This window comes from Crocodylus siamensis, chromosome 14 (assembly GCF_052110815.1).
Source record: "Crocodylus siamensis isolate JL-2025a chromosome 14, ASM5211081v1, whole genome shotgun sequence".
NCBI classification, from domain to species: domain Eukaryota; kingdom Metazoa; phylum Chordata; order Crocodylia; family Crocodylidae; genus Crocodylus; species Crocodylus siamensis.
The window spans coordinates 1,157,558-1,175,114 of record NC_143408.1 but is presented as its reverse complement, the minus strand read 5'-3'; the positions used below and the strand labels follow the sequence as shown (position 1 = coordinate 1,175,114).

Genomic DNA, 17,557 nt, shown 5'->3' with positions numbered 1-17,557 from the left:
AAATTAAATTAAAGCAATTAAAGTTTTTTGGGGGTTTTTTTGCAAAAATCTTGTTGGTCTCATAAAAGATATCATCTCTACTATGAGTTCTGATTGCCTTTTCCTCCAAACCAATACAGCTACAATGTGGGTTCCTGGCTGGAAGGACATTCGGTCTCTCTGGCCCACTTGGCTCTCGGGGCCTCTGCCAAGCCCGTCAGCGAAGGGAACCAGCATATTACCATCCTGGCAGCAGGATCAGTCTGTCAGGAAATGGGTGCAGACACGGCAGTGACAGAAGCCATTTAAGAACTAAGTGGAGCAAAAGGAGACCGCTAGACAGGTTGACCATAATTCAAACCACTGACTTGCTCGAGGCTGAGTTCCTATCTGCTTGTCCAGTCCCCTCCCCTCCCCTCCCCTCTCAAAAAGCCTGGCAGCCCTTAGGCAGCAGCGAGAAGCTGCCTTACTGCCATGATGAGGAGGAGCCCGTTAAGATTTCGCCCTGATCTGGATCACCCATGTCCCTTGTGAACCAGGGCTGCTCTCCCTCGGGGGGCAGCTAGCTGGATTCCCTAGCACCATGGTGGCAGAGCGCAGGCATCAGACAGCAGGTCATCCCGAACCAGCAGCAGGGCACGTAGTAGCAGAGCTCTGCCCTTCCCCCTCAGGCTGGGAACGAATGCAAGCAGAGACGAGAGCTGAATCCTTTCCAGCTGCCATCAAGCACTTGCTGATCATGTCTCTGTCTGAGCCAGATCTTTGTCCTTTCACTCATTTGCTTCCCTTTTCTTAATTATTAGCAGGGAATCAGCCATGGGGGGTGTGAGTGGGATTTATTTACACGTGCCCTTTCCACTGCCGCGCCGGTCTTGTCACAGGGAGCCCCGGCTGGGAGCCAGAAAGGAATTGTCAGCATTTATCAATGTGTGGAGCATCCGGATGCACGCACTTCAAACGCTTAGACGGGAGAAGAGGGAGGGGGCTGCTGAGAGAGGGAGAAAACCTGACAGCTCCAGTCCCAGGCATGTGAGCCTATTTTACCAAGGGAGCGAGTAGTGTTCCTGGGAGTGAGAGCCAGAGGCAAACAGACAGCAGGCAGGTGCTGGGCAACCTATGCCAGTCCCGTGCTCTGCTCTGACACGCGGTGCCTGTTCTCTTCCAGTCCTGGCTGTCCCCCTCAGTCCTGGCCTCCAACCCCCATCTTGCTCTTCGACTGTGGCATATCTGCTGCGCTGATGATCTGCTGGCCAAAGAGCTTGATGAGTGACTAGACAGGGTGAGGTGAGCCCATGCACCGGTTACACCTTGCAAGCCACGGAGTCTGAGTTTTCAGAGTCTGGGGCTGTATCACCAAGGCCTCCCAAAGCTGGTATCTCCCAGCAACGTGTTTTCAGTTACTATTCCTCTTTTGCCTCCTCTCCCTTTCAGTTTCTTTTCTGGAGATGCTGCCTCCTTTCTCTCTCTGTCCTTTGTCTTGCTGCTGTGTTCCTCTGATCCATCCTTGACAAGGCTCATGCTTCTGTGCTCTGGCTTCTGAGCTTGTCAGACAAGTAAGTGAAAGCTGGGAGCAGGTCTCCTGCACCAGGCACCAGCCTCAAACATTTCAGTCCTTTAGCTGCTCTTTTGCTAGGAAGAGGAAAATGCCCCCTTTTCTGTTGCACCATCGCTACATAAGGGGCCTGCAGAGGGACAGAATTGCTGAAGCATCTCTCTTCCTGACAGGCATGCAGCTCTCTGCAGCTTTGGTCCCAGCAGGGTCTTGGAGCATAGGGCTGGGGCCAAGAGCATGAGCTTCGAGATCACCTCCCCCTGTAGCACGTAAATGCACAGTCAAACTGAGCTGAATGAGGAACAGCAGGCGTCATTGATGCCCATCCTGTTTGTAGGGGCGTGGGTTGTAGCTGTTTTGGTCTAAGGACATAGGCAGACAAGGTTCATTGAGTAAGTCTGATATCTTTTATTAGATCAACTCAAATAGTTGGAAAAATTCTTCCTTGCAGGCTTTCAGGTGCAAATACCCTTTGTCAGGCTGAGGAAGCATCTGCAGTTGGTCTGTGCTCTTCCTGGATGGAACGAATAGTAAAGAAATTCCAGTTTGTAGGACTTTGTGACCTTTACTGCCCCTGGGGGGACAGAGGCTTCCTCCTTAGCATGAAGTTGGGAGGCTTCAGGGAACAACCTAGGGTGTTAATTCTGGAGCAGCGATGCTGGAAGGCAGCTGGGTGCAGGGACAGCATTCGCAGCACCTGGGGCTGAGGAAGGAGCAGGTGGGCCTGGGCCAGCACTGATTCAAACCAGCAGACCACTTTCACTGTAGTACGCTTGGAATCCAGTTCGCACTGATGGGCCGGGGACACAAAGCTGCTAAGGGGGCAAGAGGGAGCTACTCCTGTTAGAAATGATCAGGCACCATACTGCAGCACATGAGAGCACAGGCGCCCCAGGGGATCCATTCTGCGCCCTTTGCTGTGCTCAGGCATGTGGAACTGGAGTCACCAGGGAAAAAGCTCTGTGGGCAGAGTCCTTCACTATATAAAACCAGTCTGGGCCTAATGCCCATGTTGCCCCCAGTTGTAGAGCTTCCCTCCTCCCTCCACGGGTGAGCAAGGCATCTTGTCCGAGGAGGAACCTGCAAGTGACGGGCTATGAGGGAGGGACCAGACAAGGCTTCTAAGCACTGCCCGGCTGAATGCTCCCTCTGTGCCTCCTGTGATCAATAACAGCTCACTCTTCCATTGCTAGGAAATGAATCCCTGTGGAAGCCAAACTGAAAGGGAGCCTCAGCCCCGCTAGGAGCCCTGAGAAGGAAGCTGCTGGAGGCGAGACGCATGCTACCTTCGCTGCCTAACAGTCTGTCTAACCACTGCTAATCAATGTCAACAGCTAGGTAATGTCCCCCCTCTCTGTTCTTTGACCCCACCCTGAACTTGGGGCTTCAGGTGCAAGAGCAGTCATTTCTTGCTGCCGGTGGAAGTTGTGTGTCCAAGTGGGGAGATAGGGTTGGGGCTCCTAGCCCCGTTGGGCAGCCATGTACAAAGTGCACCATGTAGGAGTAGAGCCCAGTGACCTTTGAGTTTCGTTATGAAAATAAATCTGCAGTGAGCAAACTGTCCAAACTGCCTTTGGAAGGAGCCGGCCGGGACTCCAGGATTATCAGAGAAGGCCTCTGTACAAGCCGGCTAAGTCATCTACATGTTGGGTGCAAAAGCTGCAGCAGGGAGTAGCGTCCTCTTGAGCCATGGGGATGATCTCCTCAGGGTGCCAGGCTCAGCCCTCAGTAACCAAAGGGTAGGTGGCCTTAAGTTGGAGCAGAAACACAAGTCTCCAGATCCCAGGGATGCACACCCTGCCAGGCTGCAGCTGGAACAGGGGTCTCTCCTGCCTTGGGGCCTAGGTTGCATTGTAATGAGATTTCACACACCCCCGGCGCATGGCTGCAGCAGTGGCAAGAGTTTGAGGTTTCAAAGCAAAGCCAGGTAAAGTCTCTCAGCCCTGCTGCACCCAGGCACTTGTATCAGGGAAAGATTCCTCCCTGCCTCCCACAGGGCTCGAGTCACTCAGCACTTTACAGGCTAGGTGGAGGTAGCAGAGATGCCACCCGCTCAGCAGAAGGGGGTGCAGATGCCATGTCGCTCTGCAGACGCCGCACAGCAGCCCCTGCCCTGACAGCTCTACTGACATCCCTTGCAGGGAGCAGCCCATTTTCAGCACCAGGGCCCACGTATTCCAGATTGACCCGGCCACCAAACGGAACTGGATCCCGGCCAGCAAGCACGCCCTGACCGTCTCCTACTTCTACGATGCCACACGCAACGTCTACCGCATCATCAGTGTGGGCGGCACCAAGGTGAGGAGCTGGCCCAGGCCATTTGCTAGCCAGAGCAAGGGCTCGGCAGTCATTTCACACCTCCTGCTGCGCTCAGATCCCTGGCTGGTGGGAAGTGGGGTGCGATACCACCCATGCTGCCACCCAGAGTGTTTATGTGCACTTGAGATCTTAGTGCCAGGAAGCGGCAGCCAGGACATTGATGGCCTCTCTGCCCAGAGCCTGCATGGTGCGAGCTTCCACCGGCGAGCCCTCATCCCTTGCTGGGGAGACCTCTGTGGGCACTCTCAGCCTGGTCAGCCTCCACAGCCCCACTAGTCCTGGGCCTTTCAGTCAGTGACGGGGGCCCACTGGACCTAGTTGCAGGGTAGCACTGGGTACAAGATGCTAGCACAGGCTCTGGGTATGAGATGCCTTCTTGTCATGGGGTTCCTCACATCAGAATGGCTTTTGGTCACTGCTAACTAGAGCTGAAGTGCAACAGGTAAAACCCTTCGTGCTTCATGGCAAGCTTGGGAGATCCTAGGGGTGGGTGAGTTAACAATGGGAATGAGCCCTCTGAGCCAGCCAACACTGCCACACAGCAGAAAATGAAGCCCATCCCACAGACTAGACTGAATCCTTTCCCCCCACTTGCAGGCCATCATCAACAGCACCATCACCCCCAACATGACCTTCACAAAGACCTCCCAGAAGTTTGGACAATGGGCAGACAGCCGGGCCAACACAGTGTATGGGCTGGGCTTCGCTTCAGAGCAGCATCTCTCCCAGGTAACATCAGGATGCTGGTGGCAAGCTGACCCACCTGGGGGTGCTAGGGGAAGGGAACGCAGCACCCCTGAAGCCTCCAGAGATCCCAAAGCAGTGTCAGCTTGGGGGAAAGGGCTCTGGGATGGTGCATAGCTATAAGAGGAAGGAAAACACTGGGCTGTTGGAGTGCCAGGGGGGCAGAGAAAGGAGGGGAGCGGTATTTTCTACCTGCTTAAATGTGACAGTACAGTGACTTTCTCCCTTTTGCTCCAAATTCCACACGCCAGTTCGCAGAGAAGTTCCAGGAGGTGAAGGAAGCCGCCCGTTTGGCGAGGGAGAAGTCACAGGATAAGACGGAGCTGACCAATCCTGCCCTGAACATCACTTCTCACCAGGTACCTGACGGGCCCCAGCAGGTGCAGGGGAGCAGGTGCTACACCATCATCCTGTGACAGCACTTGTGTGTGCAGGTTGGAGCCCCTCCTTCCAGGCACCCCAAGGGTTTTTGGCCAGGAGGGAGGGGGCTCAGCTAGCAGAAGAACCATTGGTTTCCAGCTCTGCCTGGTCATGCAAGAGAGATCATGTTCCTTTCAAGTTGTTCATGGTCATGGGCCAAACAGGGGATGCAGCAGCCCGTACCTGGTCCAGGGGAAGCTGGGCTGAAGGGCCATGTGCCTCCAGCCTTCTGCCAGCACCTGAAGGGGGGACAGTGATGAGCACCGACTGCTGGATAAACTAACTCTCCCACGGGAAGCTCTGGAGAAGAGGTGCACTGCCTTCTGTCTCTCCATGGCCATGGCAGAGCCCAGATTGGCATGCCTCTGGTCCTGGTTCATCCCTGCTGGGTGCGAGGCTTTCTTCTGCAGAGCGGGCTGTCCCTGGAGAGGTCCCAGCTCAGGCTGTTTCACAGCCCATCTGCCAGCCAAAGAGATGGGCACAGCATTGCCCTTCTGCAGTGGCTGGCACCCAGGAGGGGGTTGCCCAGGGTTATTATGGGGAGTTTGAGCATCCCAGGTCATGGAGCATGGAAGTCGCCTCTGCACTCAGCATAGGGACAGAGGTGGCTGTGCATCTCCCCCATCTCCTGGCAACAGGAGGGGAGCCGGAGGCTGGAGGACACTGCGTTCCCCCGGCTGAGTACAGATGGAGCAGCAGCCGAGGAGGAGGAGGAGGGAGTGCAAACAGTACCTTGGCCTGCAGGAAGAGGGGGAGGAGGAGGCGGTGGCATTTCCAGGCACGCAGAGCCCGGCATGGCGGAGCAAAGGGAACAATCTGTCCAGCTTGGCTCCCCTTGACTCTGCCTGCCCCATCCGAAGGCTTGGGGAGCAGGGAAGGGAGCGGAGCGTGGGCAGCGGAGGCAGGCTGCGCCAGCATCCGCTGCAGCAGAACAAATCTGTGGTCAGCGATTGTGCCCGGGAGAGCAATCGGTGACCGGCTGCAATGGGTGCTCCAGAGTCCACCTCACCTGAGCTACTGGCGCACTGAGTGGAGTGGAGGCCGGGTACTGGGGCAGAATGGGCCTCCACGTACCAGCATGCAGGGGGTTAACACAGCTGTGGTTAAGACGGGTGAGCAGTTATTTCAGCTGGGGGGCCACTAAGGAGTTTTCGTGAGCTGTGAAGGGCCTTAAGAGCACTTCTCAGCTGGAGAGGCTGCTCCAGGAGTTGCTGCGCTGTCCTAGCAACCCCCCGCCAGCTTGTATAGATGCAGACCGCCATCCAGACAGCCCAGCGCCAGCCAGCACCCACTGCTTTGCTTGTTGCATGCACACAACACGCGCACACACACGCTCCCCGACTGGCTTGCATACACACACTCCATCTGACACCCACCGCCAGCCTGCACGTGCGCGCACACACACACAAGTGCTCCCTCTTTGCCCATCTTGCCTGGGTCATACACTAGCAGCACTTCACACCCGAGCCTCGTTCTTAAATAATTGATAACATTGCTGTTTGTGGGCGAGCACAGAGCAGCTCAGTCTCCTGGAATCATGCCAGGCCTCCCCGATTCTCTGCCTCCCCTTCAGCCTTGGCCTCCTCTGGCTTCACACTGTGGGAAGCTGGGGTCTCTCCTCCCACTTGCACCCATCAGCCCAGCACATCCTCTTCAGCCTCTCCACCCCCCCACACCCCCCAGTCAAATCAGGGCTCCTAATGCTCAGCACCTGAACCCAGGGATGAGTCTGCCCATTTCCCCAGGTGCAGAGCTCCCTCCCTCCCACACCCTTTTTCTGCCTCAGTGCCCCCGTCTACGAAGTGGGTGGTGAGTCATGCTGTGGGAGAGGTGGGGTGTATGCTGCAGGTTGCCCTTTTACCTTCCTACTGGGGTTTCCGCAGAGCCGGTGGCTCCAGCACAGCCCGGAGCCCGGCCTCCTCTATTTTTAGGCATCAGCAGATTCTGAAGACAGGTGGCTGTCCTTATCCCAGAAAGTCACACAGATCAGGTGGCTGGTGCTCCACTGGTCTCGTGGCCCTGCAGGAAAAGGCTGCCGGTTCCCACCTTGAGGTCTGGAGCCTGGCACCCAGGGGGGTCTTTGCAGACCTTTGCACCAAGTCCCTTCCCTGCTGGGAGCAGCTGATGGGAGGAAGCGGGGTGCTGCGTGCTACAGAACATATCTGTGGCCATGGTACGTTCATTGTTGCTCCATCGTGCTCTGTCCAGATTGCAGCCAGGGAGGGTATCTTGATACGTGTTGCTGTGATCCAATGCCGCAGAGCAGTGTGTGCTCCTTGGGTAGGGGCTGTGCCCCACTGGGGTTTGGTGCACTTGCGGTATGCATCACAATACCCCATCATCCTGCCTTTCCTGGCTTGAGGGGCCCCCTCCTCATCGCATGGGGCTCGCCTCCTAGCCCAGAGAGTGGGAACAGGAACCCAGGTGTTCTGGACATTGAAGGGGCCACCACAATGGGACTGCCAGCCTTGCACTTCTGGAGCACCTCGCTGGTCCATGCCTTGGCACCCCGTACCTGGCCTTGGGGCTCCAGTTACGGGCCGTGACATCTTTGGCATTCACGGAAGGGGGTGGAGGTTGGGGCCAAGGAATCCATTGCCTTGAAGAAATGCAAATGAAAAGGGAGGGCCCTGCAGTAACGTTGCTCTGAAGATGAGTGTGGCAGGCACAGAGCCCGGGGCATGGCTCAGACCCTGCGCGCTAGGATTGCTGTCACAGCTGGGCTCGCGGAGCTGCTGAACGGGAGGGAGGGATCTCGCCAACTGGAAAACAAGCGTCCATCTGCCTGGCTGTCCCCATCCTTCCCCCACTCTGCATGGCTCCTCTCTGTCCCAACACATCTCTGGCCTGTCCAATATGCCAACCCCAGCATTTCAGATCTCAGCACCAATCCTGCTCTCAAGGAAGCAAGCAGCCACAGTGGGAAGGAGGTGTCCCCTGTCCCACTCAGACCCTGCAGAGAATCTCTCCCCACAATCCCCCAACCATGGAGATTCCCTGAGTTTCACCTCCGGTCTCCCTTGAAGCCAACAGCAGGGCAGCCTGCCCAGAGTGGGGAGAGATCTCTCCATTCAGGCCCTGTCTGTGCCACACAGGAGGGCATGGTCATGGTTAAAGAGGCTCCTTTCCCCTCCTTCCCCACCCAAGAGATGAACCCAGCACCCCAGGGTCGACCCCAGGGTCCCCACCTCGGAGTCCCCCACCCCCCAGACCTCCCAGCGATCTGGCCCATAGGAGGTGCTGGATGTCCTGGCCCAGACCTACCTGACATGCTGGGACCTTCCCCCACAGGTGTTGCCGAGCCCCATCATCAGCTCCAATGGGCCAGGAGAGGAGAAGCTGTTTCGGAGCCAGAGTGCCGACGTCGAGATGACGACAGAGAAGGAGCGGCTGAAGAAGATGCTCTCCGAGGGGTGAGCTGCAGCTCTGATGGGGGCTTTTCCCCCAGGGTCCCAGCCTGGTGGCTCAAGTGGGCTTGGAGCAATGGAGGCACACGCATTGCTTCCCAGGGACCCCTGGCTCTGACTCTGCACCTGTCTGGAGCAGCAGTGGCACCCAATCCTTCCAGCTACCCTTCCTGGCTCCCGCAGCCACCTCTGCCCCTGTGCAGGGAGCAAGGACCCCACTTGAAGATTTCCCAGCCTGAGTGGCAGTCCAGGGCCCACCAGGATGTCCTGGTCACCATGTCTAGACCCCCTCCTCAATGGTCATGAGGGCACAGACGTCCACATACAGCACAGGGGGGCTGTGGGAGTGGGGTCCCAGCCAGGGCTGGCTCTGATCAGTGCATGGTAACTCGGGCATTGGCTCCTTGGTGACCTGCCCAGCAGGGACAGAGGCCCTCAGGGTTGAGACCCCCATGCAAGCAGGGCCCTCTGTCCCTCATTCTCCGTCCCGTCCCACAGCTCAGTGAGTGAGGTCCAGTGGGAGGCTGAGTTCTTCACCCTCCAGGACAACAACAACAAGCTGGTGGCTGCTCTGCACGAGGCCAATGCCAGTGTGGACCAGTGGAAGAAGCAGCTGGCTGCGTACCAGGAGGAGACGGAGACGCTGCGGCAGCGGGTGAGCACAGTGGGGCCCTGGAGGGAGCAGGGTTGGGGACACCTAGTCTCAAGCCCATGTGGGCCCAGACTCTGGGCTATGGAGTCCCCTGCATTCACGCAGGTATCCATGGGGGACAGGGCTGCAGGTCTGGGGGATCATGTGGGACTCGCAGGAAGGCAGCTGATGCAGAAACCGATTGAGGCATCGGGGTGCTGGCCCTGGAGTGAAGGCTCATTAGGCTCCCCTTCTCCCCCTCAGAGAGATGGGGCTCTCATTAGTTGCTAGGGAGGTGGCTGGTCCAGCTCCTCTCCTCATATGCAGGCAGGCTGGTAAAGCAGAGCCTCACAACTGTGGGGAGGGGGAGCACAAAGCTGGCGCATTCTTGCATCTCTCCCATCTCTGCTACTTAAGGCTTTCCCTTTGCATTCATTGCTGGATGCTGTGCCAGGGCAGCCGTCTGGCCTGGTGGCAGGCAAGACACAAGCCTCTCAGTGGGCTGAAGTCAGCACGGGTGGGAGCCGCAGCAGCGGTGCCAGACAAACAGGCTCTTGTCCAGCTGAAAGAATGGGATCTTGTGGCTTGGGCGCTGGCCGTCAGCTGAGGGGGCTGCTGCGGCCGTGAGAGTCACGTGGCCAGGAGGGGTTCACAAAGGGCCTGAGAAGGAGACTGTGGGGGCTGGGGTGGGAAGGGGCCCCAGCTACCTTGGTCTGGGCCTGTGATGACCCATGCTGGCTCCTGTCCACGTGCAATGGAGTGTGGTTTCCAGCCCAACCATGTCAGCACCGCCCTGAGGCCTGGATGCAGCTGGTGTGGCCATTGGCAGAGCTGTTCAAAATGAATCCTCTCCCAATGAATAATTTAAGCCTCCATGCAGCAGGTTTCAAAAGCAGAGGGGCCGTGGGCCAAGTTCTGCCTGAATTTCCTCCACTGGCTTTCACAGAGGGTCTGGAAGGCTGAGGCTGCTGGAGATGGCTCCAGTGGTTTGCAGACAGGATGTGATGTGCCCCATTCAGGGCTAACTCAGCAAGACCCACTGGCTGTGGTCTTGCCTTTGTGCTCTCCAGGGTTTGCAGTGCTGGGAAGCTGAGGCTGAGTTGCTGCAGGTGGGCTGAGGAAGTGCCAGCGAGCTGCTGGGAGGAGATAGTGGGGAAGTTGTTAGGGGCTGGACAAGGTGCTCAGGACCTGATCCCCCATCCCACGTGTGTGTCTACGCAGGTGGCTGAGCTGGAGTTGCAGGGAGCTCAGGATTCCTCCAACGAGAGCAACAAGGAGGACCTAAGCCAGACGCTGGAGGAGCTGGAGCTGCTGATCAAGTCAAAGGACGAGGTAACTGCCCCAGAGCAGACACAGCACAGCAGCTGGGCCCCCCACATGCAGGGGCAAACCTGGAGGGTCGGTCGTCACGGATGCCCGTGCATCTCAGGCTGTCGCCGCTGCACCCACCTGCCTTGTGCCCTGCAGTGGCCTCCAGAGCCCCTGGCTCATGTTGTCACAGCCACACCTCTATCGGTGCAGGGCCTTTCCATTGCCAGTGCAAGGGAGTGGGAAGCTCTGTGTTCATGCCTGGACAATGCCCTGGATAAGAGAAGGCCCTGCCAGGTGATACAGGGTGTCAGCCCTCAACCTTCACTGACGTGGCTGATTCCCAGCCCATCAGCTAGGTCCTGCCCTGGTCCCCCAGGCTGGTGTCTCAGCCCTGCAGCCTTTGTTTCCATTGCAGTAGGAGGCTGCTATACCAGGCTCTGTCCAGGAAATGCCTGGCTCCTGGGGTTGCAAGGCATGGGGCAATGCACAGATCAGCACTGGGGAGGCTCACAGGGTCCCCTGGCTCCAAGAGCAAGGCTAAGCCCAATGAGCATAAGCCCTGAGGGTCCCAGACTGAAGACTATGGGTAGGGGTCTGCCTATCGTCCACTTCCCGCCTCCTGCCGGACAGCCTGGCCATGCCCCCCAACCCGCTCTGAGCAGTGGCTGCGTTTAGCCTCTAGCTCTGTTATTGCCTATCACTTTCACAATGTTTAAATTAATGATTTAAAGGAGCACTTTAATTACAGGGGCTGGGGGCGGGGAGTGTAGAGTCCAGTATTTGCTCATTGCATGTTCTTACATCCAGGCTGTGTCCTGGCAGAGGCTGGGTGGAGGATCCCAGCATGGGGTGTGGGGGACACGTGCTGTGGGGGTCGGTGTGTGCACTTCACTCCACAGCAGTTCCCTTCCAAAGCAATGTCAGGGAGAGCTCCTGTGACCTCAGGCCCTTCCCGGATGCAGGGAAGAGCTGGCACTTCCCCATAGAGAGCAGGAAGAAAGGGCAGTGGAGGGAGGAGTCCCTGCTGACCTTGTGTGGGGGTGGGAGTGGCTCTGTGGTTTGATGTGTTCAGTGTTCATTTCTTCTTTGTGGTTTAGGAAATTCAGATGCTGAAGAGCCAGAAGTGCAGCCGGTGGGAGGCCGAGGGGGAGCGCGAGGAGATGCTGCAGAAGCTGCAGGTAATAGGGGTGCCCCCTGGAGAGACCCAACCTAGGAGGCCATTTCAGCCTAGAGGGATCAGTCTCCCTTTGCCTGGGGTGGGCAGAGATGCAGGGTTGCCCAGCTCCACCATCCTGCCCGGCCCCTTGTTCTCCAGCAGTGGGAGGGTGCAGCTTGAAGAGTCCCACCACTTCTCATTCTCCTGGGCTTTCAGGGCCCTCCTCACCACAGACCTCCGGTTTCTGTGGAGGTGGCCAGTGAGGCGGTCCCTAGATGCCCATCACAGGATTTTGTCCTGTCCTGTGTATTACTGGGGGCTGCTGGTGGCTGGGGACCAACCCCTGGCACTTTGGGGGGGCTCTGGAGCAGGACTGAGATGCCCCCAAAGATGCAGTCATACATACCGTTGTGCACCTGCCCTGCACCGCAGCCTGCCCTGTCCAGGGACCAGGGAGAAGAGTGCCCTGGATCCCTCCACCCCTTGGGAGGCCAAGGCTCAGCTCCTCGGCGGGGCTGGCCTGGGCAGAGGACATGTTCAGCCTGTGGGAAGGGGAGCCTCAGAGTCTCTTGCCAGCTGCCCCATGAGGAGCAGAGCTCAGCCAGCCAGTGAGGAAGGACGGGCAAGGAGGATGGATGCAAGCTGCTCTCTGCCTGCGGGCAAGGATGCAGATGGAAACACTCGTGCTCTGTCCATTTGTGCTTCAGAGGCTGCCTGCGTCCATCTCTGCCCATGGGGCTGGGGCTCTGCACAGGGCACATGAGCCTGGTTTCAGAGGGAAAAGGACTTTTCCTAACACTCGGTGTCTCCAGAACTGAAACACCAGGAGACAGGGCATGGGCAGGAGCAGCATGGAGCGGCCCGGGCTGCTCCAAGAGCTCAGCCCCTTGAAGCACAGAGTTTCCTGCTGGGCTTGCAGAGGCTGGTAGATGGGTTGCAGGGCTGGCAGTGGGCTGCCTGGGGTGTGTACGCACATGCCAGTGCCGGAAGGCACGGGTGGCTGTGGGACAGGGCACATGCTCCAGTGCCGCAGCACAAGGCAGGGGGAAGGCGGTGGCTGCAGGCCCCTGGGGGCACCTCAGCGGGGCCACGTCGCTGCCCTTCCATTGACCAGGCCCTTGCCTCCCCCTCCAGGAGCTGGAGGCCCGGAACGCAGAGCTGGAGCGACGCCTGCACCTCTCTGAGCAGACGCTGGCCGAGACCCTGGCTGAGAGGGAGAAGATGCAGAGTGAGGTCACCAAGGCAGCCGAGCTCATGGACGTCAAGATATTTGAGCTCAGTGAGATCCGGCAGGGACTGGCCAAGCTCCTGGAGAGCAACTGAGCAGCCAGGAGGCCCGTGGGGAAGGCAGGGTCCCCGATGGGGCCATCAGACTGCCGTCAGGGGCACAGAGCTGGAGCCAGGCAGGGCCTATCCACAAGCCACCGCTGCCCGGAGCCAAAACTGGCTTGAGCCACTTGCTGCACACAGAGCACTGCGGCCAGTGCTTCCACACAAGACCAGCCCTAAGGGACATCCAGGCTCCTCTGGCTCCCGGCACAGCCTGGCCCTCCCTGTGTGGCTCAGTGACTCAGCTGCCCCGGCCTTCCTGGCTCCCGCACTGCCTACATTTTTACAGCCCCTTTTCTAGCCATGGAGCTGCCTTTGCAGCTCTCAGTAGTTTTTGTAGGAAAACACTTGCCTCTTGTAGAACGAGCTGCTCGGCCTCTGCTGCCCAGGGAGGAGATGGCTTATCTTACTGTGGGCAGCAGCAGGTCCTCCCTTTCCCCACCCTGCCACACGTTTCAACAGGATCTGATCACTTTGGTTCACTATCTGTGCGCACCAGGGCCTGGGAGCATGGAAGGGTTGTGGCCTGGCCCCATCCCCATCCCTACACCGCTGCTCAGGATCATCCTCCAGAGGGGTGAGGAGCTGCAGGCTTCACCTCTGTAGCTGAATTTTAAGGCCACGGGGTTTTATTCTTACTTTTTAAAGCTGCTTTTTGAAGATGAGAGCAGTGGCCATACTACAAGGAGGGTTGGGTAGGGGGTGGGGGGTTTGAGACATGGGATATCCCCAGGGGATGCCTGCCAAATTGCCAGGCTGGCATCTCGCCAGGCCTCTGAGGGCTGTGATTATTTGAATTAAATGGAGCAAATCATAATTGCTCTCATGTGTGGGGAAGAGCAGCCCCATGTCCATCAATGCTGCAGCCTGGACAGGACACCGGTGGTCTCCCCACCGGGCAGATGCAGCTGGGCTGTGGGATGCTGGGGAAGTGCAAGTGCTCAGGGACATTGTCCAGGCACTGGGCTCTGATGGGGCCCGAAGGAGCTTGGGGAGCCCCGTGCCACCTTCCACAGCTGGAAGACCCTGTAGTCTCCTAGTAGCATGCTTAGTCTTGTGCTGCTGCCCAAGCAGTGTCGATGTAGGGGGCTGGCAGCCTCCCAGGATGGGGTGGGGGGTGGTCACTGGGTTTGTTTATTACTTTTCTCTTTGCTGCGTAGATCGAGTGTAGACAGAAGTGGTAGCGATGAAGGTTTCTGGGGGCCTGCAGAAGGGGTGAAGAGTCTTCCTAGAGTGCTAGCAAGCAGTAGAGGCCAAATCGCCTGTGCTGAGAGCAGCGTGACTCTGCAGGCCTGGCCCTCCTCCCATTTGCGCCAGGAGAGGGAACGTCAGCACCAAGCTGACAGGCAGGAAGGATCAGGCCCAAGGAACAAGTCCGAGCATGGTGGAGCTGCCCTGGGCTCTGGAAGAGCCTCTGCCTTGGCCTGCACCCACGTGAGTGAGGGGAGTTGGGCCCATACCCTCCAGGACCTCAGAGCTGCAGTAGGGGCAGGATCCACGGTGCATCTAGGTGGGAAACCACCGAGGTTGTGGGTACGAGCCTGTCATTGCTCCCATTTGCTACAGGGGAATTGGCAGGGGACAAGCCAGCACAGGGACGGAGAGTCACAGGGCACACGTACCACCCCCTGCCAGTGCTTCGGGAACTCCCTTCCCTCCCCTTCGGAAATAGAGCTCAGCTCCAGGAAAGCTGCCTTCTCTCCGGCTCTCTTTGTGGGGCGTGGGGTCAGCAGGGGGCTTGCATGTTTTGTCAGCTACGAACTCCTGGAGGACGCTGGTTGCTGATGTGTTCAGGGTCCTCAGAGCTCCCCATCTCACCACACCCACCGCATGGCTGGCACCTCCAGCCTTTCCAATTGATCGGAGCTGACTGCAGCAGCTGGGTCGCACCCTAGCTGAGTCAGGTCATCGGGGCAGGCAGCTCCCAAGGGAAACACAGGGAAGTCTGGAGCTGAGCTGGTGCAGATCCCAGCAGGACTGGCTCCAGGGAGGAACAGAGCAGGCACAAGCCCCAGCATGGAGCTCAGGTGAGGCCATGACATGACTCCACCCGATTCCCTGCTGGGCTCTGCATGCCCTCCCCACACACCTGCACACTCACTTGCACACTCATCCCTAGCAGGTAGCACTCAGCTCTGCCTCTGTGCCAAGCCTTTTCCACTGCAATTTCCAGCCCAGGCCATGCTGCCACTCCCATCAGGAAGCCGGTGGCTCTAACTAATTACAGCGCAGCAAGCAGAGCTAGCAGCAGCACACCCCAGCCCCTGCCTCATGGGGTGCACAGCGTGGACCAGAGCCCCAGCTTCCCATGCACAAGCTGCTTGTGCAGATCCAGGCATCAGCCAGGACCTTTCCGTCTCCGAGCTTCCATTGGCCTCCACCGCTGTTTTCCGGCCTTGCAGCCTCTGGAAGGAAGTAGCCGAGCCTCGTCCCTGCTCCACTGAGTCACGAGCAGCTGACTCAGCTGCGGTAGGGCCAGGGCCAGGGCCAGAAGGCTCCTGCCCAAGGACAGGATCTGTGCGCCGGATGGTCCCGGGAGGTGCCTCTCTTCCAAACTGGCGCTGACTCCACCAACACCAGCTTCCATGCTGGCCCCAACCCCACACTCAGGAGCACAATGGGCAGCTGCCCAGTGGCAGGGCACTGGCTCCCCCTGTTCTGCCCCAGTGGAGCAGCAAACATTGCAGAGGCACAGCAGGGTCTTGCACAGCACCCACTGCTCTCTGCCAGCACCCTGTCCTGGCTCCTGTGCCCAAGGGCCCTCACCCCATCCCCTGGTTTTTATTTTTGCTCCTTTCTCCCAGTCACAGCTACTGTCAAAGTGCAGAAGAAGGCAGCGTCTGCCAGTACAGGGACCTCCACTGACTGCCCAAAACTGATGCTCAGGCGAGTCCTCTGGCTGGTCACAGGGGCGGGGAGGGGAGAGGATGGGCCCAGGGAAGTGGCAGAGCAACAGTGTCTTCGAGGCCAGGTCAGGCTGGGATTCATTCCCCAGCAGTGGTCAGGCCCAGCCCCTGTGGATTCCCCTGGGACTCAGACCCCAAAGCACAGAGACTGGGAACTTCTCTGGGGAGATGCTGGAAGCGCATGGCAGCCAAAATGGGGAGGGACAGGGAGGCTCACAAGGAAGCTCAGGGCAGCCCCTCAACACCAGGGACCAGCTCATGGCCCCGCCACCGAGGCCAAATCACGCAGTTGCTCCATTTGGGGCCTGCACCAGCAGCTCCTGCTCAATCCGGGGCCTGAGCTGAGTGGGGGCAGGCAGGGTGTTAGGTGAACAGTGCCAGGGCAAATCTGTAATCGAGCAGCATCAATAATGGAAAACAGGTGATGGGCCCCGTGGAGGCTCCCGTGCCAGCCCCAGGAGCTCAGCTGCTCAGCCGCTCGCAGGACACGGTTATTTTTAGTGCTGCGATGGTCTGTTTACACTCCATGGCTCGAGCGAGCGTGCAGCCAGTGTAAACCTCCTGGCCCTGCCCCCACCCCACATGGACAGCCATTTCTGCAGGCGGCAGAGACGCAATTACACGCGGATGGTGGAGACGTTCACGTATCCACATGATAAAACACCGGGCGCCAGCAAAGCTCAGCCCCCTGCTCCCAGAATTGCTGGTAATTAGCAGTCTCGTTAGGTTCTGCGAAGGCAAGGAGAAGCCAGTGCAAGGGAAGAACGTGAGCCGGGGGACCCGGAGCTTTGCACAGGGCCTATTCCTCAGCATCTGGCCTGTCCCTGCTGCACCCTCACAGCGCCACGATGCCCTTTCAACACAAAGCCAGCAAGCAGAGCCACACTGGAAAGGAGCAGGCTCAGGGGATGCAGCCCCTCAAATGGAAGGGAAAGGAGCTTGGACCCCAGTCCCTGCAGCCCTTTGCTTCCCACCAGGCCAAGAGGATGCAATAAAAGCAGGAGGCAGCAAGGACATCACTCCTTGCTGCTGTTAATTAAACCCACTGGGGCCAGGCTGCTGGGGATATCGATGGATGAGGAAAGCAAAGGCTGCTTTTGGCACCATCACCATGAGCGGCTACTTTGCTGCAGCACCAGGAGGGAAAAGAAGTACTCTAAGAGACAGAGCCAGGGACGAGCCAGGCCCATGAATCACTGCGGACAGGGGAAAGGGCCTAAGCCACAGCGGGGACTCAACATGAAAGGGGAGAAGGCCAGAGCAGCAGCCTCATCACCTGGGATGCCTCTTGGGGCACCAGGATGAGTCCCGCCGGCTGGGCTCAAGGGGCAGGTGCAGCCATGCCAAGCCCGCACACGTCTAGGGGTGACCTGCAAGGCCGGAGCACCGGTGCTGAAGGTGCTGCTGCAAGGGGCTGTCCAGGCAGGTGGACTGCACCAGGGAGCGACGGAGCTGCTGGGGGTGCTCTGCCCCTCTGGTTTGACAGTGCTTAGGAGGAAGGAACTGGCTGCCCCAGCAGATACCCTGGGCTGCGCTTCCTCCCCACCAGGGCCTGCAGGAGCCCGCGGCACGGCTGCCAAAGCACGCCAGAGCTGCCATCTACTGGCTGGCCCGGCCACATGGCACGCAGGGCAGGACAGGTGGCACCAGAGAGACGGGTCCAATTTGGAGCCAGCCCCGCTTGCACCTTGCAAGGGGATGGTGTGGGCATGGCCAGGCACGGAGCAGCGAGCCGGCCCCCAGGGACTCCCTGCAGAACTCAGTCTCGGGGCAGCCGAGGACCCTGCCGCCAGAGTCAGCCAC

At 58.7% G+C, this 17,557-nt stretch overlaps 1 protein-coding gene across 4 annotated transcripts in view; it reads left to right on the top strand.

Annotated features, from left to right (window-relative positions):
* The window catches only part of HOMER3 (homer scaffold protein 3), a 42,797-nt gene extending 28,253 nt beyond the window's left edge, over positions 1-14,544 (top strand). For 2 of the 4 annotated variants that reach the window (XM_090027223.1, XM_090027225.1), the window contains exons 2-10: positions 2,725-2,869; positions 3,673-3,829; positions 4,448-4,579; positions 4,846-4,953; positions 8,306-8,427; positions 8,920-9,076; positions 10,274-10,384; positions 11,461-11,541; positions 12,654-14,539. In XM_090027223.1, coding sequence (XP_089883349.1) covers positions 2,856-2,869; positions 3,673-3,829; positions 4,448-4,579; positions 4,846-4,953; positions 8,306-8,427; positions 8,920-9,076; positions 10,274-10,384; positions 11,461-11,541; positions 12,654-12,842 — 1,071 coding nt within the window. In that variant the 5' untranslated portion in view covers positions 2,725-2,855 and the 3' untranslated portion in view covers positions 12,843-14,539. Of the gene's footprint in view, positions 1-1,410; positions 1,533-2,724; positions 2,870-3,672; positions 3,830-4,447; positions 4,580-4,845; positions 4,954-8,305; positions 8,428-8,919; positions 9,077-10,273; positions 10,385-11,460; positions 11,542-12,653 lie in introns of those variants that run through there. The other 2 variants (XM_090027224.1, XM_090027226.1) reach the window with 2 other exon arrangements.
* Positions 14,545-17,557: the final 3,013 nt, after the last annotated feature.